Genomic DNA, 27,160 nt, shown 5'->3' with positions numbered 1-27,160 from the left:
TTTAAAATATGTTGTAAACAAAGAATGTTTTCAGAAATATAGATATTGATTGTTGATTTTTGTCAAAATGCAAAATGAGCGAACAAAAGAAAAATCTAAATCAAATCAATATTTGATGTTACTACCTTTTGCCTTCAAACCAGCATTAATTCTTATGGGTACACTTGCACAAAGTTAGGGATTTTGTAGGATTATACTCAGGTGTATGATCAACTGTTTATACCAAACAGGTGCTAATGATCATCACTGTCACACGTAGGTTGAAACCCAGTAATGAACTGTAACAGGAACAGCGGAGGCTTTAAACTGGGTGAGGAACAGCCAAACTCTGCTACCAAGGTGAGGTTGTGAAAGACAGATTCATGTCATGGCAAGATTGAGCACAGCAACAAGACACAAGGTAGTTATACTTCAACAACAAGGTCTATCCCAGACAAAGATTTCAAAGCAGACTGGGGTTTCAAGTTGTGCTGTTCAAGTTCTTTTGAAGAAGCACAAAGAAACGGGCAACGTTGAGGATCGTAGACGCAGTGGTCGGCCAAGGAAACTTACTTAGTGCAGCAGAGGAAAGACACATTAAGCTTAGTACCTTTCGAAATCGGAAAATGTTCAGCAGTGCCACCAGCTCAGAACTCGCAGAAACCAGTGGGAACCAGGTACACCCATATACAATACTGCCAGAAGTGGTCTTCATGGAATCATGGAGTTGCAGCCAAGAAAACATACCTGCGATGTGGGAACAAGTATGCACGAAAACATAGAAACTGGGGTTCAGAAAAATGGCAGCAGGTGGTCTGGACTGATGAGTCAAAATAGTAAAATATTCAGCAGAAGGCAGTTTGTTTATCGAAGGGCTGGTGAGCGGTAAAATAATGAGTATTCTGTGTCTGCAGGCAACAGTGAAGCATGGTGAAAGTTCCTTGAACATTTGGGGCTGCATTTCTGTAAATGGAGGTGGAGATTTGGTCAGGATTAATGGTGTTCTCAATGCTGAGAAATACAGGCTGATATTTGTCCATCATGCAATACCATCAGGGAGACGTTTGATTGGCCCCAAATTTATTCTGCAGCAGTACAATGACCCCAAACACACAGCCAAAGTCATTAAGAACTATCTTCAGGATAAAGAAGTGATGGCATGGCCCCCACAGAGCCCTGATCTCAACATCATCAAGTGTGTCCGGGATCACATGACAGAAGGATGTGAGAAAGCCTACATCCCCAGAAGATCTGTGGTTACCTCTTTAAGATATTTGAAACAACCTACTAGCTGAGTTCCTTCAAAAACTGTGTACAAGGGTGGTCACACCAAATATTGATTTGATTCAGATTTCTCTTTTGTTTATTCACTGTATTATGAAAACTACTGTATGAAAATAAATGTTCTGTAATCTGTAATCGTCAACATTGACTCTAACATTTAAAAAAAAACTATATAACTGTATTTACATTTACAATATATATAAACCGGTCGATCGCCCACTGACCAGAACTGGCTAATTTTCAGTTTGATTAGCTGTCACTGTTGATCTGCCAATCAGCCTCACATACTGTATACACGATTCTATACAGAAGGTTCCGAGCAGTGCAAGAGAAACACATTTTTTAGTCTAAAATTACAATGAGCGCTAATTATTCGAAGATTATTATATAGAAGCCCCATGTGCCCACGTGCTCACAGCCACTTAAGCTATATGCTCAGTCAAGTTAAGTTTTGAGACTTTGGAGGCATTTAAAGCAGTAAAATGTTTCCCTTTATTCATAACCCTACAGGAAGTGCACTCTAAACTATTATTACATTTACATCCTGTGTTGTAGGAGTGGGTTATTCGCTAAGGTTGTTTAGAAATAAAAATTCTGGTGGATGACAGTAATTTGTGCTCACTAAAAGTGTAGTGTTTTGCTTAATTTCATTTTAAGTTAAATTTTAAATTAACTATTTTATTAAAAGTTAGTTTGTATTGTGTAAGTATTGCTTTGGGTTTTGCGTGAGCAAACTAATGTTATGAGGAATGGGCTACATTTAATTTATTATTATACTTTTTTTTAAAGGTTTTAAAAATTGTAACAAAATTAGGAAAAAATAAAAGGATATCTATAAAATCATGACACTTACTGAATTGGGATGTGGCTGATGATTTTCATCCCGAAATATATATATATATATATATATATATATATATATATATATATATATATATATATATATATATATATACATCTGTCTGTCTGTCTATACAGTATGTATAAGTGTGTGGATTTATATGCATATATGTGCATACAAGCACACATACACACACATGCACAGAATTTGTTTGCGATACACCTTAGACTGAATGCCATTCTCTATTGTTGACATTCTTCTTGCATTGAACCATCAAACATGAACCCAACTAGTTTCATCCCTCCTCTTTTTTTCTTTCATCAGACGCACCTTATCACCTCTGCCTCGATCTCCACCCACTCCTCCTTTTACCCCCAGTCCTGCCTCGGTCACAGAGTTCACTCACTAGAACACACGCACGCACACACGCAGACACGCACACACACAAAACTGTCCAGGTTATGTACATGGATTACAACATGACAAATAATATTAATTTTGAAGTTATTAACCATACTAGAACGCTAATGCTAGAAACAATCTAATGTCATCAAGATGGAGAATATTAAAGTAATGTAAAGGTATAGTATATCAAGATGAACAATTTTGGCCTGCGCAAACCTTTAAATTAAGACTGTTTCTTGGTACTTATGGCTTTCACAGTGAGAAGCTAAATCTCTGGGGTTTGTTGTTGTTGTTGTTGTTGTTTTTCTGTCCTGGAGGACCACATTTTTAAATATACACTTAAGAACTGTTAGATGGTACCTCCAAGTAACCGATCATGGATGCATGCTGCTGTGTACATTGAGGCATGCACTAGGGCCAGATATAGAGAGGGATAAAGCACAGGAACTGTTTGCCTGAAATGTTCTCACAGATATTTGCAAGAGCTCTGAACCTCTGTGTAATATTTCACTGTGGCTTCTTGCTTTTTTTATGTATTCAGAGACCTCAAACTGGACAACATCCTGTTAGATGCTGAGGGCCACTGCAAGCTTGCAGACTTTGGCATGTGCAAGGAGGGCATTCTGGATGGTATCACCACCACCACATTCTGCGGTACACCTGACTACATCGCACCTGAGGTAGAACATTCCGGAAATATCTGCATGTCTTGACTTTTAAAGGTTGAACCTGTGACCCCTTTTAAGGTTTTTAGGTCATGGTTAACATTATGTTATGATGTATCTGTCAAGAAGGAAACATGGTAACCCCGCGTTGCAAGTTTGATGTGGTCATGCAAATTCTTAGCCATAACACAAAGTAAAGATATAACTGCATTAACTTTTTTTTTTTTACTTTTTTAAAATTCTCAACTGAAAAAAGGCTGTAATAAAAAACATCCCAATAACAGCAAATTGATGCAGATTTGTTTTTTATTTTGTTTGTTTATTTACAAACAATATACTAAAACCATCAGTACTCTAGTGCAATAGTAAGCATTTATGTAATCTAGGAAACGATATACAGTAGGTACAATCATGTAGTTTTAGTCATAGAAATGACAAGCTTATAGGATCACAGAACATTTTTTCGAGAAATGATGAGTGTTAGTGACGTTTCATGTGAGATCAAAGTGAATGTAATAATGTTTGACATGTTTTATGCCACCTGTCATGATATACAGTACATGTCATAATTTTTAAAACATATAGAATGACGATTACTCGTACCCGTAACATGACAATGTCACAAGTGTTACAAGTTGAAATCAGGCGACAGCATGTGACATCTTGCATGACACGTTAATGAAATGTTGTCCAATGTTTATGTTTTCTTATGTTTCAAGTAAAGTGACGTAACCAAATCAATTACAGTGGTATTTAGAACTTCCTTTCACTGATGCATATGAATGAATGAACTGTTCAGGTTTGATTTCACCTTCTGCCTCTTCCTGTCTCTCTCTATCTGACACACACACACACACACACACACACACACACACACATACAGATCCTGCAGGAGCTGGAGTATGGCCCATCAGTAGACTGGTGGGCCCTGGGTGTGCTCATGTATGAGATGATGGCAGGCCAGCCACCATTTGAGGCTGATAACGAAGACGACCTGTTCGAGTCCATTCTCCACGATGACGTGCTCTATCCAGTGTGGCTAAGCAAAGAGGCAGTTAGCATCCTCAAGGCGGTGAGCTGCTGTGAATGCTCTTGTTATTAAAGCTCAAAACCTTTACTCCTGCTTCTACCTCTCACTCGGTGCTCCATCATTCATGTTGAAGAACACATGAAAAAAGGCTTATGAGGGGAAAAACTGTTTATAGCTGATTTGTATTCTAAGTTCTTACATGGGGCGTACATGTTCCAGAACTTTAATTGTAACTATAACTGGTTTAAAAGCATGGTGTGGTATAAGAATTAGATGTGCTGTTATGGGAAAATAATCAACATGGCCAACCACTTACATAGTATCAGGTCACATTATACCACACCTATACAAGCATTATTTTCCTATACAAGCATGCATTCTATATATGCGCACATGTTTTTTTTTCCCCCACTAACTTTCTCATAGTCTTTTAGACTTTTTTTTTCCCACTAAGTCATGACTTGTTAGGTAGGGATTGTATTATTGTTTACTTAAAGAGCTCGAAGGAAAGTGAAGGACAAAGAGAAGGAAAAAGTGTATGCGAGTGAGGCAGAGAGTAGGGTGATGTGACACTTGTGGGAAAACAGCAGATTGTGTTTTCTCGATGAGTTTTGCTTGTGTAATCTCTGAGAGCTGATTTTCTGTGGAAGATGGTCCAATGTACAGTAGTGCTGCTGGCAGTGATCATTATGAGTGTGAGTGTGTGTGTGTGTGTGTGTGTGTGTGTGGGGCAGCATGGGAGTTGATGTGTGACCTCTACCCATCTCGCATAATTGTAATTGTTTGTGTTTGTGTGTCTGTATATGAACTGTATATGTGTGTGGGTGTATGTGTTTGTTTGTGGTTCTTTTTTTTTTAGTGTGTGTGTGTGTGTGTGTGTGTGTGTGCGCGCCATTGTCGATAGCTTTTTTTTCCCATTATATATCCCAGATTTACTTTGGCCGTCCCTGGTGGTTGATGTGTGGGAATGGCGGTGTGTTTGTCTTGGACTTACCCAATGTTGCACTGTGAGCTGTCTCCCTGGCACTTTAGTTCCATGACCCCATGGTCTTCCTTCCGCAGGACAGCAGAACTGAATTTCTAAAAGCGTGACCCTATGTCAGCATATTGCCATCAAGGTTTTCTTTACAAAACAGCTCTTTAGTGCAGATACAGCTTATCTCTATTTTCCTGTGTATCTGTTAGGGTCTCTGTCTCCTTTCCTAACCTTTTCCCCTTATTTCTTTTCATCTAGTTCATGACAAAGAGCCCCAATAAGCGGCTTGGCTGTGTGGTGTCACAGGGCCTGGAGGAAGCCATTAAAGTACATCCGTTCTTTAAAGAGATTGACTGGGTGCTGCTGGAACAGAGGAAAATTAAACCACCTTTCAAACCTAGAATTGTGAGTATCATGGGTGGCCATTACACCGCACAGCTTGTGTGTGTGTCTAACACATAGGAGACAATAACACTTTATAGCAAAATGTAACTTTATTTACATCACATTTTTAAACCATAACTCCCGTTTTGTCTGAGTTCAGGATGACACAGCTAGCATTCGGCATGTAATTGCACTTTAAATGATCTTTTCTTGGTACACAGTGGATTGTACAATATAGGGCTTCCAATATATAAACTATGTATAAGAGGTTTGGGGGGACATTTAGCTAAAAAGTGTTAACTTCCTCTATGTATGGAAACTTTTGAGACCCTGCATAGTCATTACCTGGATAAACTTGCTAAAAGTAAAATACCTTTAAAGGCAAAAATCCCTTCAAGTGCCTTTTGGTCAGGTTGGTAATCCACACCCAAATGATGTGCATGTTTGAAATATATATATATATATACTGTATAATAAAAAAAAATTATATATATATATATATTTTTTTCTCTGTAATAACTCTATTTTAGCAAACAGACTGTCCTACACCTGAAATTTCACTTCTTTGTTAACGTACAGTATTGTGTAAAAAGTCTTGAGCCTAATCTCTTAAAAAAATGAAATTCAATTAAATTTAATTGTATAGGTTAATTTAGAAAAAATTTAATTAGTTTTTACTGCACCAAGCTGCAAAGTGCTTAGACACAATAAAAAAGTCGTTATTTATATAACAACCTCATTTCCACTCTCATCATTTTTACATATTTCTTACTTACATTTCATGCAAGGTACATGTTTTTTTTTTTGCTTGAATCATACGTTACTGTCTGGCTTACCAAACAAAGAAATATTCCTCTGAAACTGGTCAAATGGTGAAAATGAGGAACTTGCCTAAAATGACAAAAACTTTAAAAAAAAGCCATTTAGGAAGCCTGAAGAACTATTGCCCAAGACTAAGTCTGGCTCTTTGGAATTAAATAATGAAGAAATAAGGGATGACTCAAGACTTTTGCTCAGTACTGTGTATTTCTATTGAGCAATGTTTAGGGTAAAAATAAATTTAAACTGTTATGGTTATCTTTTTAAAGAATGCATATATAGAATTTTGTTTGTGGCATGACACTGGCTGCTGCTGGTGTGTGAGGAATGCATGTTGTACTGTAGTGTGTGAAGTGGCCTTGTCTCTCAGCTCAGCTTTCAGTCCAGCTCATGTTGCCTGTCAGTACCCCATGAGTCAGAGAAAGGAGAATTACATCATACAGGCTGACAAAAAGAAGGAATTAATGCCAGGCAACCCGATATATGCAAATACTACACAGAATGTATGTAAATCAGGGATCCGGACTAGTTTTCCCTCATTTATTCTCACTTATCTAAGAAGAGTGAAGGTTGATATATGCCTTACTTTGAGACGTTAAGGCCATTTAGCATGTTTTTTTTTTTTTTTATATAGTTAACCACACCACATCTATAGTGTTGCACAGCATATATCTAGCAGGTCAAAAAAGAAGGAAAGGAAAGGAAGAAAGAAAGAGAGAGGAATGAGCCCTGGTTAATGTCACCGACAGTCATGGAGAAGAGAGAGAGAGAGAGAGAGAGAGAGCTTGTGTCTATGCCCAGTAATGCCCTTTATAGTCCATTCTGGACCTTGATTGTTTTAAAATGGCCATAGTGCATACAGCAGCCAAAGGTCCTCCGTTAAATCAGAGTGCTTTGGAAAATCCATAAAGTACAGTACTAATGTTTGACTAAATTCCAACCTCTGATCTGGTGTTGACCACTGACCTTTGACGTCTTACTGTACATAAATAAAGCAATCCTGAGAGCGAATTGAGTTTCTCCCTTGCTCCTCCCTACAGAAAACCAAGCGGGACGTCAATAACTTTGACCAAGACTTCACACGCGAAGAGCCTGTGCTTACTCCCGTCGATGATGCCATCATCAAACAGATCAATCAAGACGAGTTTAAGGGCTTCTCCTACTTTGGTGAAGAGCCTGCTTCCTAGGATCTAAGAATGTCATCTCCTGCATTTTCTCCATCTGCTACACAGTGGTGTTGTTCACCTTTATGAACTGAATGAAGACTATCTACAGTGTGGGTTTACAAGTCTAATGAAAAGCTGCTTATGCAGTTTTTTCTTTTTTGAGTTACAGTTTCTAGAATTTTTATTTTAAAAAACAACAAAGAGTCTTTCAGCTGATCAAATCAATGCAAGTCTATACAATCATATATACACATATTACACACATGCAAATATGCAGTGATGGAAATGTACGCCCAAGTAAAAACCTTATTTAGAATTGACTCTAAAACAGAAGAATACTTTTCCCCAAAAATAATAATATAAAATAATAATTGTTGTGTTAACATAGAAAAAAATTCAAATTGAAGCAGTTTTACTTTTGGACACCACTGTCGATGTATGTATTTGTACTAGGGCTGTCCGTAGAGTGTTAGTTTTTAATGCAAACATCAGTTTCTTCCATTTTCAGCAGTTAATGCAAACTGATATGTATCCAACAATCTTCAGTGATATAATGTGCTGTTTATCCAAGTACTTACTGCTGATTGTAGCTCTTGACAGGAGCTTGTATGGGTTGCTAGTGGCTCTGTTTTTTCTCAGTGTGACACATTTGATTTAACAAATTCTAGATGTGGAAGTCGGAGATGTGGGAACGGAAGCAGTTCCGAGAGCAGTTCAGAATCTCAGGACTGTTTTAATCCAATAGGGCCTGATTGTAGAACGATTTTCAGAACTGAGTTGTTTGTGCTTTTACAACTTTATATTCTAAAATTTGTTCAATCAGAATTGTGCATTGGTTCACTCTGATGAATTTTTTTAGGAATTTTTATTTATATGCATTGAATCATTTTAATGCATCAGTTATTCTGAATTCTTCACAGGTTTTAACAGGTTAATGATGACAGCGCTAATTTACACAAATATGCAAAAATACACATTCATACACACAGTGGGGGGGAAAGTATTTAACATGTCAACAATTAAAAGAAAATCTATTGCAATTATTCACATGGCATGCAAACCAGACATTAGTATTGACTCAATGAAACTACAGAGTCCAATCTAAACAAATGCTAATGGGAAATAGAAAGGAATGACATTGCTCGACACAGTAAGAAAAAGCATTCAACCTTTTAGATCTTTTTCCCGTGCTAATTAAAATCAGCTGGGATTGTATGTACTGTAGGTTAGAATTAGAATATACTTCAGCAGCATAGCAATGGCACTGGTTAGTGATGGGTATCTTTTCACCTCCTAAACATGAGAAAAAACTACTGCCCAACCACCCACACACAGGACCTCCATAGCAGATTTCTAACTGACCAGTCAAAAAAGTTAATCTGGAGAATAGCTCAAGAGAGACCTGGAAGCAGTAGCGTACAGTTGCCACAGAGTACGTACTAGGCAATGCACTCCATCATCCTAAAAGGCTTGACTATTGAACAGGGAGCATGTTGGTACTTGCTTAAAGTTTGCAAGAGAACGTTTGGAGAAGCCCATGTCATATCTTCAGCAATATAACATATCTTGTTTGGTGCGAAAATGGCTCTGCACATGAACTGAAATAACCAACACACAGTTCAGATGTGAACACATTATGGTATGAGGCTGTTTCTCTTCTTTCTCTTCTCATGTTGAATAATTTCTAATGGGAAGATGAATTGAGCAACTTACTAGGAAATCCTTGATATAAAACATCTGTTGCCATCTATAACAACAGCAAGAATAAGGCAATGACCGTTCTATCAGGACAACAATCTCAAATATACTGCAAAGAAGACTTGTCTGTTTCCTACAAAGGAAATAATGGTTTTGCAATGTCCTAGTCAATCAATCTAATAGAAAATGTGTTAATCTAGATTCACCAGCAGCTTCTCTAGAATCCTAAAGATTGAAAGGCTGTATATAAAAGAATGGGCTTAAATCAAACCAAAATTTTTTGAGGGATCTGTTTATGCATACAGGAAGCTTTTTGAAGCAAATGCTTCTATACCAGATATTCCACATTATGGATCTTATACATTTCTTTAGCTATGTAGTTTTCTTGCAATAATACCAAAATCTAGTATTCATTCCATGTGAATTATTGCAAAATTCCAATTTTAATAAAAAGTGTTGATGAGTTGAATTTTTTTTCTGAATATCTAACATTGAAAATCCACACAACACTGCATACACTACATCAGAGCCAGTATACAGACTCCTGGTCCTGGTACTAATGGAATCAAATGTTGGAGACTGTACTTGACTTCTTCTGAACCTCACATCTGCCATGTAGCCCTTTTTTCTTATTAAAACACCAAAACCAAATGTAGGCAAACTACAATTAAAGGTGTAGCTTGATAACTTGCTTTGAAATTCAGGGGAATGATTCCAAAAAACCCAGAAAAGTTCAGTGGTGTTTGATTCACCAGTAGGAGAATTACTGAGCCGTCTTTTGGATCACCTTGTGGTTTACCTTAAAAGTGTTGACTTTGACCCATGCCATTCAAAGTGTTGGTAGAAATTATTGTTTCTATTTTGTTTTTGTTTGTTTGTTTTTGGGGTGGGTGGGAGGGTGTTGGGTTGTGAGCGAGAGTGAGAGTGAGAGTGGGCAAGTGTCTCATGAGTGTATTGTGTCTGTTAAATGTATTTATTTTTTTATTATTAAAACTGGGCTGTCTTATTGTCAGTTGAATAAATTTTGTTCACTGAACCAAGGCTCAGGATTGTGAATGAAAGCTCAGTACCTATACACATTTATCTATAGAACATGTCCTGTATATAAGTCTAAGGCCTAAATAATGGCTTTATCTGTTGCATGGTCATAAAACAACAATACAGTACTAGAAATGAGTATATGTATGTTAATGTCCATGTGCAATAAACTGTCTATTCGTGTCTCATTTGCAGATGAAAATTTTAGTTTGCTTTTTCCTCCTCCTCTTTTCTTTGTGATTTCTCTCAGTTTCATATATGTTGTTCTTATATGCTTATTATTCTTATTCCTAGGGAGTTTTGGTGCAAGTGTATTTAGACTTACATTTGTTAATTCACTTGGGAGTAGGACACTTTTCCCAGTTTGCACTTTTTGGATATATTTAGGGTAATATTGAGTACATTTGTGCTAATGTGGGTAAAGTGAAGCAATCCGGGTGCGCCTTTTGAATTCTAGTGGTATTTTCTAACTTACTTGGACTTTTGTTAAGAAAGACTCAATCAATTCGAATTAGGGTTAGAATGTGGGTCTTGTTTTTTTTTTTTGAAAAACAGTTTTTGTGCCTGTAATTTATGTATGTTACCCAACTTTAACTTCAACATGATTCTCTGTAACCCAACAGGTACCTAATTACAAAAACCTAATTTATTTTATACTCAAAAAAGAACAGCTATCAAATATAAATCTGCCTGTTGGGCAAAACTATACACAGAACAATACTGTGGTCATAATTGGCAGATAAAAAAAAGTCCATCAAGTGGTACAGGTGTGAGTGAAATTCACTGTCAGCCAGTCCAGTATTCTATAAATAGATAATTCTATTATTATGAAATGTTTATTTTCCTGGGCACATACTTACAGTAGATGTGAATGTGAATAATGGTTGATTTGATTTCATATCGCCTAACCATAGCTTCTGAGAATGTAATCATTGTACTCCACACCTCCTTTTTTTTTTTTTTTTTACAATTATGCTGCTCTAAACCATGCTACACCATAAATATATAAATAAAAAACTATATTAAAATATTAACCCATAAAATTAATCAAAAGCAATGATGTCTTTACATTACTGTTATATTATCAAAATACTTATCATGCAGTAGCCAATAGAGCTTATTTAAAACTAATAGCAAAAGTTGTGTAATTATGTGTGCGAGCAATGTTTGCATAAGCTAATGGGTCCTTTAAGATTGAAGCATTGAGCCATATATTTGAGCTTGCACCATGATCACAAAAATGGATTATGCCAGAGATTGTAGAAGTGTTTACAGCACAGCTTTATGTACCTATTAGCTCGTTATTTACTATTTTATTGCAAATCTCAGTCATATTTTTGAGATATATTATTTTGAGGTTTATTGTGAAGATTTCTTATGCCACAGAAAAGACTCCCACTACAACTCAGACTATCTTTAGCCATTCTTTTATTCCCTTTTGACACATAAAGAACTTGCATGTGTTTTATTGGTGGGCTGTTGGTTAGCCTGTCCTTGCATTGTTTTGCTGCTGTTTTCACTGCACCGCCGTAAAAAAAACAGTCCTCATAACTAACCCCACTCTGCCTAGGATGTTACACATTTTAAAAAGTTATGATAGATGTTTTATACAGTATATACAGATGACTCTAAATAGGAATCATGTTTGGGCTGTTGTATACATTAACAAGTACAAATAAATAGAAAAACAAGCATTTATATATATATATATATATATATATATATGTGTGTGTGTGTGTGTGTGTGTGTGTGTGTGTGTGTGTGTGTCTACAATAAGTACCTCTTGGGAAAATGCAAATCTATCTCTGTCGACTATGTATTATGTATGTACAAACAGAGATACAGTGCAAATTAATGTAAGTTATGTGTATTATATCACTGTAAGTATCATACATGTGTATGTAAGCATTTTCATTTATTGTGATGTGAAGCTGTACAGTGTGTCACACAACTTTTAATGTTTTTCTTTTTCTTCTTTCTAGCTTTTCATCATTGCCATGTTTATTGAATGCATTTTACTGTGCCAAATGTACTGTACTCAAAAGATGTGAATGTGGATTGTTTGTTTTGGAGCCTATTAAATAAGATGGTCTTAAAACTAGTTATTGTTCCAGTTGTAAAGACTAGTGTGTTTAACACTGACAAACAATCTTATCAAAAAGAAGCATAGATCTGGTGCATAAGTTGATTGCCCAATATATGTTTAGTTAAATATCGCTGGGCCTGTTGTGAAGATTAATCTACCAATTTATTTTTGGTTTTTTTCTTAAAAATGAAAAAGATGTGAAAGTTGTCAGTGCTGAATCTTCCATTAGGATTGATCATGAGGCAGGTAATTATTTTACTGTTATACAACACACAATCCACTTCCAATATAGTGAGACAGGCTGCATAATTACAAAACCTTTCCAGAACAGATGAGCAGTCAAGCTTATGGCAGATTTAATGCAGTGCCAACTGTAGAGTATCTGTGATAGAAACTGATAGGTTTTCAATTAAAGAAATTCTGACCATAAGACTGGAACCAGGACCACATCAGGCAGTCACATAACGAATTCTTATTTTTAGTCACCATTATTTATAAAGACGATAAACAAATTCTAGCTTACCACGCTAGGGTTTAGGGGCAGCTGCTAGCTCACTGTAGCTCACCTGTAGCTCTTGTTAACATTAGTTATTTTTAGCTTTCTGCAGCTTAATTGTTGTCTGTTTTTCAGATAATTAACCAATTTGTGCATGTGTGTTTTAGTGTGTGTCTGTGTTTGTGTGTGTACATAAGTGTAGTGCTGCCAGATAGCAATAGAGCTGTGCCCCGCCACTTTTTTCTCCACCTGAGAAAATATTATATAATATTTGTCTAATCCAATTGAAATTCATATCGTTTTCTGCGGCGCATTCCATGTCCATTTGTGATAAGTATATTTATTCAAAATATTTTCTTCAGAATATCATAGTCTACCAATAAATGCCAAGCAAGTTACATTTAGGCATTTGGCAGACGCTCTTATCCAGAGCGACTTACATTTTTATCTCATTACACATCTGAGCAGTTGAGGGTTAAGGGCCTTGCTCAAGGGCCCAACAGTGGCAACTTGGTGGTTGTGGGGTTTGAACCTGGGATCTTCCGAACCGTAGTCCAATGCCTTAACCACTAAGCTACCCCTGGCTCCTATTGTGTAGTTATTATACTACACAAATGTTATAGCATTCACTAAGCTGGAAAAATGTCACCATCTTGCCAAAAGGACCATTTGTTTCAGTTGAGGGCTTCTTAGTATTACATTAAAGTCTAAATACTATATACAGGTGAGGTCAATAAGTATTTGATCACCCTGTGATTTTGCAAGTTCTTTTACTTAGAAATCATGGAGGGGTCTACAATTTTCAGCATAGGTGCATTTCCACTGTGAGAGACAGAATCTAAAAAGAAAAATCCGAAAATCACATTGTATGATTTTTTTTAACAATTTATTTGTGAATTACTGTGTCAAATATGTATTTGATCACTTGAGTCAAAAAAAATTTATATTTGGGACAGAAGCCTTTGTTAACAATTGCAGAGGTCAAACGGTTCCTGTAGTTCTTCACCATTCTTCTGCACACACTGCAGGAGGGATTTTGGCCCACTCCTCCATACAGATCTTCTCTAGGTCTATCAGGTTTCGGGGCTGTCGCTGAGCAACACAGAGTTTCAGCTCCCTCCAAAGATTTTTTATTGGATTTAGGTCTGGAGACTGGCTAGGCCACTACATACAGTACAGGCCAAAAGTTTGGACACACCTTTTCATCTATCTGTCAATGTGTTTTCTTCATTTTCATGACCATTTACATTGGTAGATACTTACTGAAGACATCAAAACTATGAATGAACACATGTGGAGTTATGTACTTAACAAAAAAAGGTCTCCACAGTCACCGGACCTGAACCCAATTGAGATGGTTTGGGGTAAGTTGGACCGCAGAGTGAATACAAAGGGGCCAACAAGTGCTTAACACCTCTGGGAACTCCTTCAAGACTGTTGGAAAACCATTTCAGGTGACTGTCTCTTGAAGCTCATTGAGAGAATGCCAAGAGTGTGCAAAGCAGTAATCAGAGCAAAGGGTGGCTATTTTGAAGAAACTAGAATATAAAACATGTTTTCAGTTATTTCACCTTTTTTTGTTAAGTACATAACTCCACATGTGTTCATTCATAGTTTTGATGCCTTCAGTGAGAATTTTGGCCTGTACTGTACATGCTTCACTGTATGTATGGTATTATTGGGATGATACTCATCATTCTTCTTCCTCCAAACACGGTGAATGGAGTTAAGACAAAAAGTTCCTCTTAGGTCTCATCTGACCACAGGACTTTCTCTCATGAATCCTCTGGATCATCCAGATGGTCCCTGGCAAATTTCAGACAGATCTGGACATAGGCTGACTTAAGCAGGGGAACCTTCCGTGCGATGCAAGATTGTAAACCATGACGTCTTAGTGTATTACTGATAGAAGCCTTGGAAACGATGGTCCTAGCTCTCTTCACGGCATTGACCAGTTCCTCTTGTGTAGTTCTGGGCTGATTCTTCACCATTCTTAGCATCATTGATACCCCATGAGGAGAGATCTTCCGTGGGGCTCCAGTCCGAAGGACTTTGACAGTCGTCATTAGCCTTTTCCATTTTCTGACAATTGCTCCAAAAGCTATTCTTTTTTCACCAAGCTGCTTGGCAATTGCCCCGTAGCCCTTTTCAGCTTTCCAAAGGTCTACAGTTTTGTCTCTTTTGTCTTTTGACAGCTCTTTGGTTTTGCCCATGTTGCTACTTAGACTTTGCTGATTGGCTGATTGTGGGGTGCACAAGTGTCTTTATGACAGCTAAAGACGTCAAACAGGTGCTACTAATTCAGAATCATGAGCAGAGTGTAGCTGGACTATTTAGAAGCAAAATAACAGGTCTGTGAGGGTCAGAAATCTGGCTGATGCAAAAGATCAAATACTTATTTGACACAGTAATTCACAAATAAATTGTTAAAAAATCATATATATATATATATATATATATATATATATATATATATATATATATATATATATATATATATATATAAAACAGGAAATTTATTATAGTCTTGTTTTACAATAATAGAAGGAGACACAGAATTGAAATTCTTAAGTTCTTTATTTGAAGTTCTGGGTTACAGTGACCAGAATGAAGAACTGTACTTGTCAGAGGTAAACATTTTCACAGAGGTCTCAGACATCCTGAGGCATGAGAAACGTCCCATGGTGGTGGCTTACAAGAAAAAGCCTCATCTTTACTCCTTCAAACATACCTCTGGTCAAAAACTTTCTACAGAAGATTTTTTTTCCATAGCTATGTCATCATCGACAAACTTTAGTTAAGCTTAAAGGTTTTTACATTTAGGCATTTGGCAGATGCTCTTATCCAGAGCAACTTACATTTTTATCTCATTATACATCTGAGCAGTTGAGGGTTAAGGGCCTTGCTCAAGGGCCCAACAGTGGCAACTTGGTGGTTGTGGGGTTTGAACCTGGGATCTTCTGAACCGTAGTCCAATGGCTTAACCACTAAGCTACCCCTGGCCCCGGGTGTAGCAGTTGTTGGTCAGGCACCTCTTTTTTGAATGACAATGTAAAACTCACTTGACTGTGGACAGTAAGACTGTTTTAGCCTTTGTGGTTCCTTGCTTGTTCCTGACCATCTGATCCAATTTCCTCTCAACTGAGGTTGAGAGGGTTTGGGTCTTCTTTTAGACCTTGGCAAAGTAACTACACCTTCCAATATCTTGTTGTCAAATATGCTCTAATTTTGGTGCCTAACTGCATTTCCCAAGATGCAGCAAACATGGCCACGGAGGACTTCCCACATTCATGCTCCAACTCACCATAACACACTAAGGTGCAACCATACACATAATTTAAACACTTTAAACACACACACTTACTGAAAAGTATCAGTTCCGGATGTTATTATGACTGTCTTGTTTGTAGATTGCAATATCTCTACCAAACCTTCATTCCCAAATCTGACTCACATGTTTTTGGCTGCTTATATAAAAGTTTGCTGCACTTTCATTCTCCTATCCATCTGTGCCAGAATACTTAGCAAACTCATTGATAAAGTGGCTAAAGGCTGCCCAAGTGTGTAATTCTGTGGAGGAACATAAAAAAGCTGAAGCCACTAAGTACACAGATGCAGCAGTTGCAAACTGCAGCTATTACTTTAGCCCCAACACTGCACATTCCTGCATGTCTCTTATCACACCCCCAACAAATATGCTAGCAAACCAGAAAAATGTATAGGATTTCTACCGCAATGTTCACTATATATTCACTATATTTTACTAGCTCCCAAATGCAGGGGCAACAGCAGTATGGTTACAACCATCTTGAATCTAATATTGAACTACTATGAACAATTCTTCCAGGTGTTCCAGCATGGACTCCTTGAAAAACATCTATTAATGTTATAATATGGCTGTAAAAGTGCAGCTGACTCCACCCTGTGTTTCTGCACACCAGCAGCCGAAAGTTAATTCAATTAGATTGCACTAAAGGTGCCTTTTCAAAAGTGGTTAATTAAGGTGGTGCTGGATGCCTGGATGACCAGAACTCTCAACAAATTCATCAAAATATCCAACTGTCTCAATAACCACACACATTACAAGGAACTTACCACACACATCACTGTACCACACTAGACTTTCCCTCCAGCCTAATAATGAAACTCGAGTTTCACAACCTGCGGTAAGAAATAAAAAACAGCTTTTAGCACCACTAATGCCAATACGAATACAAGGTAATGGCATATGTTTTTTTTTTCTTCTTTTTTTGGCTTCAGCATTTTTCCAGTGTCAGATCAATGACGTGCTAAAGAAAATATTAGGATAGTTTGTCATTAATTTGTTACACACATAAGAAGGTCCTAGCTCTTCTCCTAGAAAACCAACTCTACTGTACCTAAAAGGGGAGACATGCATGTTTCATATCCAACCGGGTGGTATTCTTTTGATACATTCTTAGGCCAGAGGGTGTCCTCATGGGCAAGAACAAAGTGTCAGCTGCATTTAAAGTGACTGTAGCGGAATCCAGCAGCCTCCCATGCCTCTGAAGCTCTGAAATCATTTTACATTAGCCCATATTCTCCAACACCCTGATTCCTCCAAACCTTTTATTGTTGAGGTTGATGCCTCAAAGCATGAAGGAGAAGAAATTTTCTTGCACTGTTTTACAAGCCCAAACTCACCCAGTGACATTTTTCTCACAGAAATTGTCTGTTCTATTTATGCCCAAGGAAATGTACCAAATAATCTGCCATTTGGTAAACTTATGCCACTTCCCACACCACAATAGATCTACTGTAGTCTTACACTGCCATCAGTTTAATTACTGATTCCCCAGACTCTTAAGACGCAATTATTATTATTATTATTATTATTATTATTATTATTATTTCTTTTTTATTGTATTTTTTTTATTATCATAGAGTGATTTTCAAAAATAAATTATAACCCTTACCCAATTCCCACAGCTCCGTTATTTTTTTTTTCAAAGTGTTAATTGTGGAGGTGAGGTAGTGTTAATTTCGTCAGCTATTTAAAATTTTTGTCTTAGTCTCAGTCTCATGATAAATGTTTTTATGATAAATGTCCCTGTGAGTTTTTTATATTTAGTCAATCTTATCCTATTTTTGTTTGGTCTAGTTTTGATCGATTAAAAGTCTGGACATTTTAGTCTAGTTTTAGTCAGAGGAACCCTTAAGTATTTTAGTCTAGTTTTAGTCAGAGGAACCCTTAAGTATTTTAGTCTAGTTTTAGTCAGAGGAACCCTTAAGTATTTTAGTCTAGTTTTAGTCAATGAAAATGTAACATTTTAGCCATTTTCCACTCTACAGTCAATCTAGTCTAGCCAAAATGAATTATCTATCTATTTATTATTTTTTGTCTTTCAGCTTATAATATTTATTTTGAATCAACAACTGCTGCAAGTCTAATACTCCAATTCTTTTTTTTTTTTTTTTTTTTACTACAAAACAATAGGAGCAGTTTGAACAAGACAGTGTTTTGAAACTTTTTCAATTAAATATTTTTGAAGAAAAAAAATGAATTTACATACTGTTGTAAGAATAGCTCCTATGGGTCACAATCATTTGCTTAACCTATTTGCTTAATGTGTTTGTTAATGGTTTATCTATAAATTAAGATAAAGTATGTCACATACAGCAAAACATAATACCACAAAACTATCTTAAGGTTTTTATGGTATTCCTTGAAACATCTCTTCATGTTTGTGGAATTTTTTACAGCAATGGTGTTCCCCCACTGTTTCCCCTCCAATATTACTAGACATCTGCTGTTTTTTCCCCTGTTTAATATAAAGAAAATGGGCCCAAACTATCGGCTCTTCTCATGTGCCCGAGTAATACTGTTGTCATAATGAAGAGTTAAAGATGACGGAGCTTGGAACACCCCGTCACTGTGCGTATCGCAGTGGATTGTGACATTAAAATGTTGTGAAATTAAATGTTGATGAAAATAAAGTTAGATGTTTTATTAGTTTTTATTTTTTTATATTTAAATGATAATTTAGTCACTGTTAACGTTCATCTGTGATATTAGTCATAGGAAAAAAGGTCATCAATGAATATTTTTCATCATTATTTTTGTTGATGAAATGAACACTAAGGTGAGTGCTATGTTTTTGTACATAATCCTTTCAAATCATGAGGTAAATCTTCCTTCACTGTAGAGACTAATTCTGGTGTTTCAGCAGTTTTCAGATCATGGGAGGCCTGTGCCTCGGTGGCTACTTCCAACCTCTTGAACCGATTTCCTTCAGCAGAGGGTGAAAGTTTGGGTTTTACTTTAAAACCTTGGCGAAGTATAGCTACACTTCCCATTAACTCATGTATGCTCTAAAGATGGCACCCAAATACAGTTCCCAAGATTTAGCTTGATAGCTCCAAGGACATCATCTCTTATCATTCCCATTCAACCACTAATGTCCACGGTGAAGTAGTCTGTACGAAGCCTTGATTTCCTGGAACACTAGTTGTGACTCTATTTGCAGTTATCTGGTTTATCAATCTGTTTCGTCCTAGTGCATGTTGTTAGTAGATTGCATCACCTTTGCCTGGCCATTGTTACCTTTTGTGATTCACAGATGTGTTTTGACTGCTATGAATAAAGTTTTGGTTGTCTTGCACTTTGTGACAGAATACTCATGGACACAACAGCTGGCTGGTAACAGGTGCTGGCTGCCCAAGTGTATATTACTATGGATCAACATCAAAAGCTTAAGCTTTTAAACACGCAGAGGGAGCCATAAGCCCTGCTCCACCCGTAACGCCATTCCCTCTATCTCTCATTGCTTGACGAATCAGAGCCAGTGGCAAGTGAGTAAAGTGTACAAGCTTCCTAATGTAATGTTCCCTATTTTACTAACTATATATATCTGGTTTCGATTTGACACACTATTTAAGGGCTCTCAACTCTAATGCTTACAGCCTTGTCAGTACCATACCTTAATTTCTTATGATGTTATTCATGGATCCTTGGTTTATAAAATTTGGGTTGTGCTTTACATTAACACCATATGGCAGACACCATTATCCAGTATAACTTACAGATGTGCAATAAATACATTCTGTCACTTGTTCAATAGAACATGGACTAAGAATATGATCATTTTTACATTGCAAATTAACTGTAAGTACTACAGGAAGAGGTACTGTAGGTCATTAGATGGTGTTTAAAGGCTGCTTGTTTGCTTGGATAGCCAAAGGAAGTTAATTCCAGCATCTAGTTCCCAAAACAGAGAAGAGTCTTGATGCATGCTTTTTCTGAGAGATGGTGGGTCCAGTCGAGCAGTGCTTGAATTGCTTTGAGGTAAGTGGGTGCTGGGACATTTTTAGCTTTGTTGGTAAACAAAATAGCACAAAACAAAATCTACATGAAGCCAGTAGAGGTAGCCTAGCAGTGGGGTGATGTGGAACAATGTAGAGTGGTTAAAGTTCTTCGGGTGCATTCTGGATCAGTTGCAGAGACAAAACTGTGCAAAGAGGCAGACCTGCCAGAAGCAAAATCCAGTTTTAAAATGACATGGGACTAAACAAGCACTTAGTGGTCATTTGTGGATAGAAATGTATGAATGATGTTGAAGAAGAAATCGACATGAACATGTCAGAAGAGCAATGTGAGATAAAAATGACAAGTAGTGTGCCTTGACCAGGGTGAGATCATAGATCTTAGTTGTGGTCATTGGATTATGGTTCTGTCTTGCTGTAGTTCATGCTGTTTGTAGATCCATTACCTCTGTCTGGCCTTTGCTACCAATTTAAATGTTTGTTCTGATTGCTTTCATAAAATTTGGTTGACTTAGACTTGCAACCTATTGTCCATCTTACATACTTACATACAGTAGTTTAATCTTGGATCTTGAAATACCTCCAAGAGATGTTCTAGACTCACATGCTTTTTTCCAGACCTGCACTGCGCTCCTTGGACTTTTCTATTATACCATATGTTGGTAAATTCAATAAGTTCTGTCAAACACAGCTGATGCAGTCAATCATAATCAGCATTTGACTGTGCATCTACTGTAATGTATTTCAACAATATATTACTTTAAAGTGGATTAAAATATATGACAGAAGAATAATGATGGTGTTTACTGTAATTTTGTAATTTTATGCCAGCATGTTACTGTTTACAGTATTTACAAAGTGTTATAAAATCCACTACTTTTGGACTTAATTTGTACTTTTAGAGACGAGGGATAAGATGGGAAATAATTGCAGATATTACATAATTAAACAATCCGAAACCTGGCTAACTACAAGAAAACAGCCAAGGAATAACCAATCAAAACAAGTCAAAACAAGCAGTCGCACAAAAGCTCCCGTGGTGCATAGTGCCTGGAAATAACCTTGATAAAAAATATTTATTGTACTCATGTAACAAACACTTGAATAAAGTCTAAAGCAACTTACAATTATTCTTAGTGGAGTTAGGGGCTGCTCAAGGATTTGTTTCAGGACCGAACAGTGACAGATTGGCAGTAATGTGCTGTAATTAAACATTACAAGCTTCTGAGCCCTGGACTGCTGAGCCACTACTGGTGCAAACATAGGTCATCTGAACATAAGAGAGGAGCTCTCATACCTCTAAACCATTAGACCTCTCTTCTTATGATGGTGCTAGTGACAATACCTTGGCAACTGGTTCTCCTGCATGTCTCCGAAGCTATAAATGAGTGAATTGGAAAAACTCAGATAAGGTAAAAAAAACAGGTTAACAACAGATATTCTGTAGAAAAATCTGGCTGTGGGGCATTCCACAAAAAACTTGCACCAACAAGGTGTTAGTAGCTACAGTGGAACACATTCAGTCACAACAAGATAAGGATGCAACCAGAAGAAAATGGCCAGTTTTCCAAACCTCCTGATTCTACAGGTACGGTGGGGGAAAAAAGGATATTGATGAGATTTGACCCATAACTGGTCAAAATGCAGTATGATGTCAGTATGATGTTCGATATGCTGTCTGTCATATTGTGACTTATTTCTATACAAAGCTATGCTGGCAGAAATAAATATCAATGAATATTAAAGAAAAATTATTACTTTGATAATAAGCATTAAAATAAATGCCAGCAAAGAGATGCTGTATCTTCTAAATCTTTCAAGAACAAGAAAAAAAGTTGCTCCTGTTCTAGTTCCAGATGCATGTGACAGCTTTTTGGCTTATCAAGACAAGAAAATGAAAAATATGATGGCCAGCATGCAGTAGCTTTTTAAAAGATTTACTCGGAAACTATGAAGATGGCGTTGGAATGCAACTGATTAGAAATTTTTTTTTATGATTATGACTTCTTAAGACTGCAACCACCATGAACAGCCTTGTACCTAAATCTTTGACAGGGAAGAGTTAAAACTTTAACGAAATAGACTTTAAGTTTAAAAAATAAATAATTTCCTGGTTGCATGCAGTAGTTGTTCATGTTCACCTTACACACAGTTAGATAAGGGAATTATTCATAATCTAATTATTGTGTCGCACGAATGGGGATGGGTTCTCTTTTAAATATGGTTCCACTCAGAATTTCTTCTTTCTGTTGTCTCAGAAAGTTTGTCTTTGCCACAGTTGCCTCTGATTAGCTTATTATGGACAAGTAAATAAATAAAATAAATGTAAAATTACATCTGAAATGTGCACATTTATGTAAAGCTGGTTTATGGCAAATGTTGAAAGTGATAAATAAATAAATAAATAATATTTTAGTGAAAAGTGAGGAGTGTCATGTGTACCTTTGTCACAATGACATTCATTTAAATAATTAATTTATTCTCTCATCTTCTATATGGCTTATCCTGTACAGGGTTGTGTGTGCCTGGAGGTAGCATGCCAGTTTATCGCAGCACAAAAACGCACAGGTGCACACACACTCACATACTACCGGCAATTTGGGAATGCCGATTAGGCTTATCTGCATGTCCTTGAACTGTGGGAGGAAACTGGAGCACCCAGAGGAAATCCACCAAGCACGTGGAGAACATGCAAACTCCATGCAATCGAACCCTCGACCCTGGAGGTGCAAGACAACAGTGGTAATCACTACGCCACCGTGCTGCCTGGCAAACAATTCAGACACTGGAAATACCCCAAAAGACTGTTCACATTATGATTTACTTACTCACTCATCATCTCTACTGCTTTATCCTGTATACAGTACAGGGCTGAAGGCAGCCTGGAGCCTGTAACAGGAGACTTATAGGGCATGATGGACCCTGGGCAATCAATTGCAGGGCACACTCACAATGGCCAATTTAAGAACAGCAATTAGAGTAACCTGCATGTCTTTGGACTGTGGGAGGAAACTGGATGACCTGGAGGAAACCCACCAAGCACAGGGAGAACATGCAAACTCCATGCACAAAGACCATGTGGGGGCGGGAATCGAACCAGGAATCCGGAGGTGCAGGGCGACAGGGCTAACTAACAGTGCTGGCCTGTATGATTTATTCGTCATTTAATAACCTTGAAAAATGAAATTTAGAAATGATTAAGATAGATCTCTTGATGTTTTAGTTACCCTGAGGTAAATCAAGACAGTAATAATATAACGATAAAACAGTGCTTTAAAACGCCAAAAATCAAAACTGTAGAACACAGACCCTTTCTGAAATGGCCTGTGGACTAAATAAATGTTTTAAATGAGTGTAGATGTAGTTTTGTCACCACACTTTGGTCCTTTTTGACTCGTTTTTAGCTGTCAGCCGTGGTGAAGCGGTGGGCGTGTTTTTTGCGAGCGAACTAACCAATCAGGATGCCCGGATTAATCTGACCGCTGGCAGGCGACCAGCTGAGCGCAGTGTGGGAGTGTGTATGAGTGTGTGTGTGTGAGACCGTGTGCGCTGACGGGGTACAAAGTTCTTCAGACTTTTCTTTTTTTTTTCTTTCCTTTTTTTTTTTTTTAATAAGCGCGACCTTGTCATTGCAGCGCGCGCTGGAGTGTTCGGATTTAACCTGTGATTATCTGCTGGAAGGCTGTACAATCCTCGGCAGTGTTCTGAGACTGTACCGCCTCGCGAACTTACAAACAACTCACTATCCGGAGGGGATTTTATTTCATTTTTCATTTTTGTTGTTGTTGTTGTTGTTTTTGTGTTTATTCTAAACTCTCGCGCGCACACACACACACAGGACTTATTGTTTGTGACTTTCTAAGTATCGACGAGAACCGCACGCCTGAGTGAGGGGACACTTATGAAAGATGACAGCCGAGAAAGACAAGAAAAGGTGAGTTGATGAGATTGACATGAAACACGCTGCACTGCTGTGTCACTCAGCTAGAGACTGTAAGGTTAATCAGTCCGCACTGACAGCTGCTCTTTAGAAAGTAAAGTCTTAGGTAAAAGTTTTTCTTTTTTTTTTTGCGCTTTTGTGGAAGGAATAACAGAACCTGTTGCTGTATTAATCAACTCCTGTGTTCTATCGAATATATGCTTAGGCTATAAATATATAAAGATAATTACTAATCTATGTCTGCTTTAATGACTTAATTATAGTGGAGCTTAAATGCAACCATTTGCATTACTTTGTAGCATTCTGTAAGTCGTGTTGCGCAATGACGCACAAAACTCTCGCCGTGTCACCTGCGTGTTGTGTGTAGTTGTTGTCCTTGGTGAGAAATTTACTAAAGGAAAAAAAAAGTTCTCAGATTGCTGCGGCATTGATGTAATGTGACTCTTGTGTAATTGTGGTTAAAGAAATGTAGGTCAATTTGTAACTAGTAGAACATTCTTACATTTATGTTTGGTGTGCGTGTGTATGTGTGTGTTTTCTTTTTAATATGTAATGCCCTCATTCATGAGGGAAGATGTTTGGAAAACCAAATACACTGGTAACATCTGGCTTGTTCAGTTTATTCCTGCTATTTTAATGTGCAGTTTACACAAAATATTTAGCATTATAACACAATTAATTCAATTAACTATTTATTTTCTTCACAGCCATAATAATAATGATAATAATAACAGCAATAATAATTTGACCCTCACAGATTATACAGATCTTTTTTATTATTATTACTATTCTAAGAAACAATATGTCCAGTCTCTGATATGATTGTTACATTCTTTTGGTTATTTATGCATTTTTAAACAGAATTTATAACCCCTATTGAATTATGATATTAAGATCAGGTTTCAAATGTCACCAAGTCCACTAAAGGTTTCCCTTTCCTGATATTTTAAGCCGATTCTGTATCTTACCACATTTTTGCCTAATTCTGTTATTATGGCTTAGATAATATAAATCGTCATGACGACAAATTCATTTCCACAGGCTGCATTTAATAGATTAGATTGTTCAGATTGTTTTGTTGAGAAATCTTAAAAAACAAAAAACATGTTGCTTAACTGAGAGGTGAAGTTCTTATCACAAATAGTGTAAAGACATCTGCTCGGGTAAATTTTGGACAGTGCATAATTTTTTTTAAAAAAACATTCTGACTGTTTGCTTGTCCATAAACCAACTACTGTAAAGTTGTGAAAAATTCATAGAATATAATTGCTGCCTTTTAAGACAAGCTGAAAGTTTTTTATGGTTACCGTGTTTGCGTGTGTGTGCACGCTTGGTAAAGCGCCTAAAAGTCTGCCCCGGCCTCGTGACTGGTAGTTCCCTGCATGTTCTGTATGCGTTTATCAGATCAATCAGAGGGAAACTGAACACAAACATTGGTATTACACTCAAATGAAGAGCATGTATCTTTAGAATCAGGATATTGCAATTCAGATGGGAATGCAAAAACTGTTGAGCATTTCCTTATGGGACTGCGGCTGAACTGGAGTGAGTAGGCTTTTGCAGCAAATGTGTCAGCCATCTTGGACCTCTAGAAATGTATGTATGGTGTGGAAGTCTTTGTAATTTATTCGCCGTTAAATAATTAAGGGACTTCCGTTTTTAGCTGTTTCTGATTTTAATTGAAAATTGCTTTTTATACAGAGCCTGTTTATTATTTTACAACAAATGTTTAAATTATTTATTAAATTAATTAAAATTTATTAAGTTAATTTAAAATGCTCTATATCTCAAAAACGAGAAAAAAAAAACCCAAAATATTTGGTAACAGTAAAGCCTGTATAATTGCTTGATATGGGTACAATTATAAACTTTCAATTATGGCCATATGAGCGGACGGGAGTTGCGGGGAAAACTCTTTAATTATTGGATTGAACCATTTTCTAACATGAAAGGAACCATGAAGGTCAGAACCCTTCCAGAGACAGTTTCTCAATTAAAATTCATTTAAATCATTTTTGGAACCTTTGAGAAAACCTGTCTGGATGTTGTCTAAAAGTACTCTGATATCTACTAAAATGTTTTTGTACTTGCCTCAATCAGTACACCATTGTGTATACCAATCATACACAAAAAATTCAAGTTGGACGGCATAATGGGACAATTAAGTAACACCGTCTTAATATCTCTGTTGGATATCGAGATACTGAGGAAGCGAGAGACTTTAGCACTCAAAACTGTTAAACTGAGCTCTCAAATCCTTTGGCCAAAGGGCAAACACTGGCTTGCTTCCCAGGTATCTCAGTGCCAGCCCTGCCAATGCTCTATCCAAGCTCTGTCCCTGCCACCTCAGAGCCTCTCAGTCCTCAAACAGAGATGCCCAGCTTACAGCTTTGCGAAGAACAGATGCCTTCTGTTCTGTCTATCAGGGCTTACAGGTAATTAGAGGATGCACTTTCTACTGCCTGAGTGTCAATGGGAGAAACAGACAGTCAGCCAATGTAACATGATAGTGATACAAAGTTGTATGAAGTTGGGGCCATGCTTTCATGTAAGGATGATCTTACCATGTGAGCACCATTCAGAAAAAAACCCTCTAACTGACATTAGTGGTATTGTATTAGTCTCATGTGGGCTAATGTTGTAGAGGAGATTAAGAAGATGACTGAGTGCGGAGAATTCTCTCCCAGCTGCTGGTCTACAAAAATGTGCAGTTTATTGTGACAGGATCTCTAGAGAAAATGTGAATCTAGGCCTCTAAATCCCTACCCTCGGCTAAGAGCAGGGGCACATACAAAGCTTTTAGTTTGAGATATTATGCTCTTCTTTTTTTTTATCTGTTTTTTTTTTCTGTTTTTTTTTTTCAACACCTTTTCATATGGTTGGTCTTGACTAGAACTTTCCTTTGCCTAACATGCCTGTCTCCTGGCTCTTCCCTTTGTGCCTGTCCTCCACTTCCAACAGAATCAGATTTTAGACAGATGTACTGTAAATAACTTACTGTTTTCTACTGTATGGTTATATGAGCTGAATGTATGTGCCTATATTAGTAGGTTTCTTTAATGCACTCCC

At 37.1% G+C, this 27,160-nt stretch overlaps 2 protein-coding genes across 3 annotated transcripts in view; both read left to right on the top strand.

The window, feature by feature from the left end:
- prkceb (protein kinase C, epsilon b) overlaps nucleotides 1–10,120 on the top strand; it is a 94,705-nt gene extending 84,585 nt beyond the window's left edge. For both annotated transcript variants that reach the window (XM_053501907.1, XM_053501906.1), the window contains exons 12-15: nucleotides 3,051–3,189; nucleotides 4,058–4,246; nucleotides 5,439–5,585; nucleotides 7,424–10,120. In XM_053501907.1, coding sequence (XP_053357882.1) covers nucleotides 3,051–3,189; nucleotides 4,058–4,246; nucleotides 5,439–5,585; nucleotides 7,424–7,570 — 622 coding nt within the window. In that variant the 3' untranslated portion in view covers nucleotides 7,571–10,120. The remainder of the gene's footprint in view (nucleotides 1–3,050; nucleotides 3,190–4,057; nucleotides 4,247–5,438; nucleotides 5,586–7,423) is intronic.
- A 13,810-nt stretch (nucleotides 10,121–23,930) lies between these two features.
- The window catches only part of epas1b (endothelial PAS domain protein 1b), a 37,577-nt gene continuing 34,347 nt past the window's right edge, over nucleotides 23,931–27,160 (top strand). The window contains exon 1 of the mRNA XM_053501905.1: nucleotides 23,931–24,085. Within this exon, the coding sequence (XP_053357880.1) occupies nucleotides 24,060–24,085 (26 nt within the window). The 5' untranslated portion in view covers nucleotides 23,931–24,059. The remainder of the gene's footprint in view (nucleotides 24,086–27,160) is intronic.

Source organism: Clarias gariepinus, chromosome 8, assembly GCF_024256425.1.
Source record: "Clarias gariepinus isolate MV-2021 ecotype Netherlands chromosome 8, CGAR_prim_01v2, whole genome shotgun sequence".
Classification (NCBI taxonomy): domain Eukaryota; kingdom Metazoa; phylum Chordata; class Actinopteri; order Siluriformes; family Clariidae; genus Clarias; species Clarias gariepinus.
Note: the sequence above shows the minus strand (reverse complement) of the source record. Positions and strands in the feature narration are given on the sequence as shown.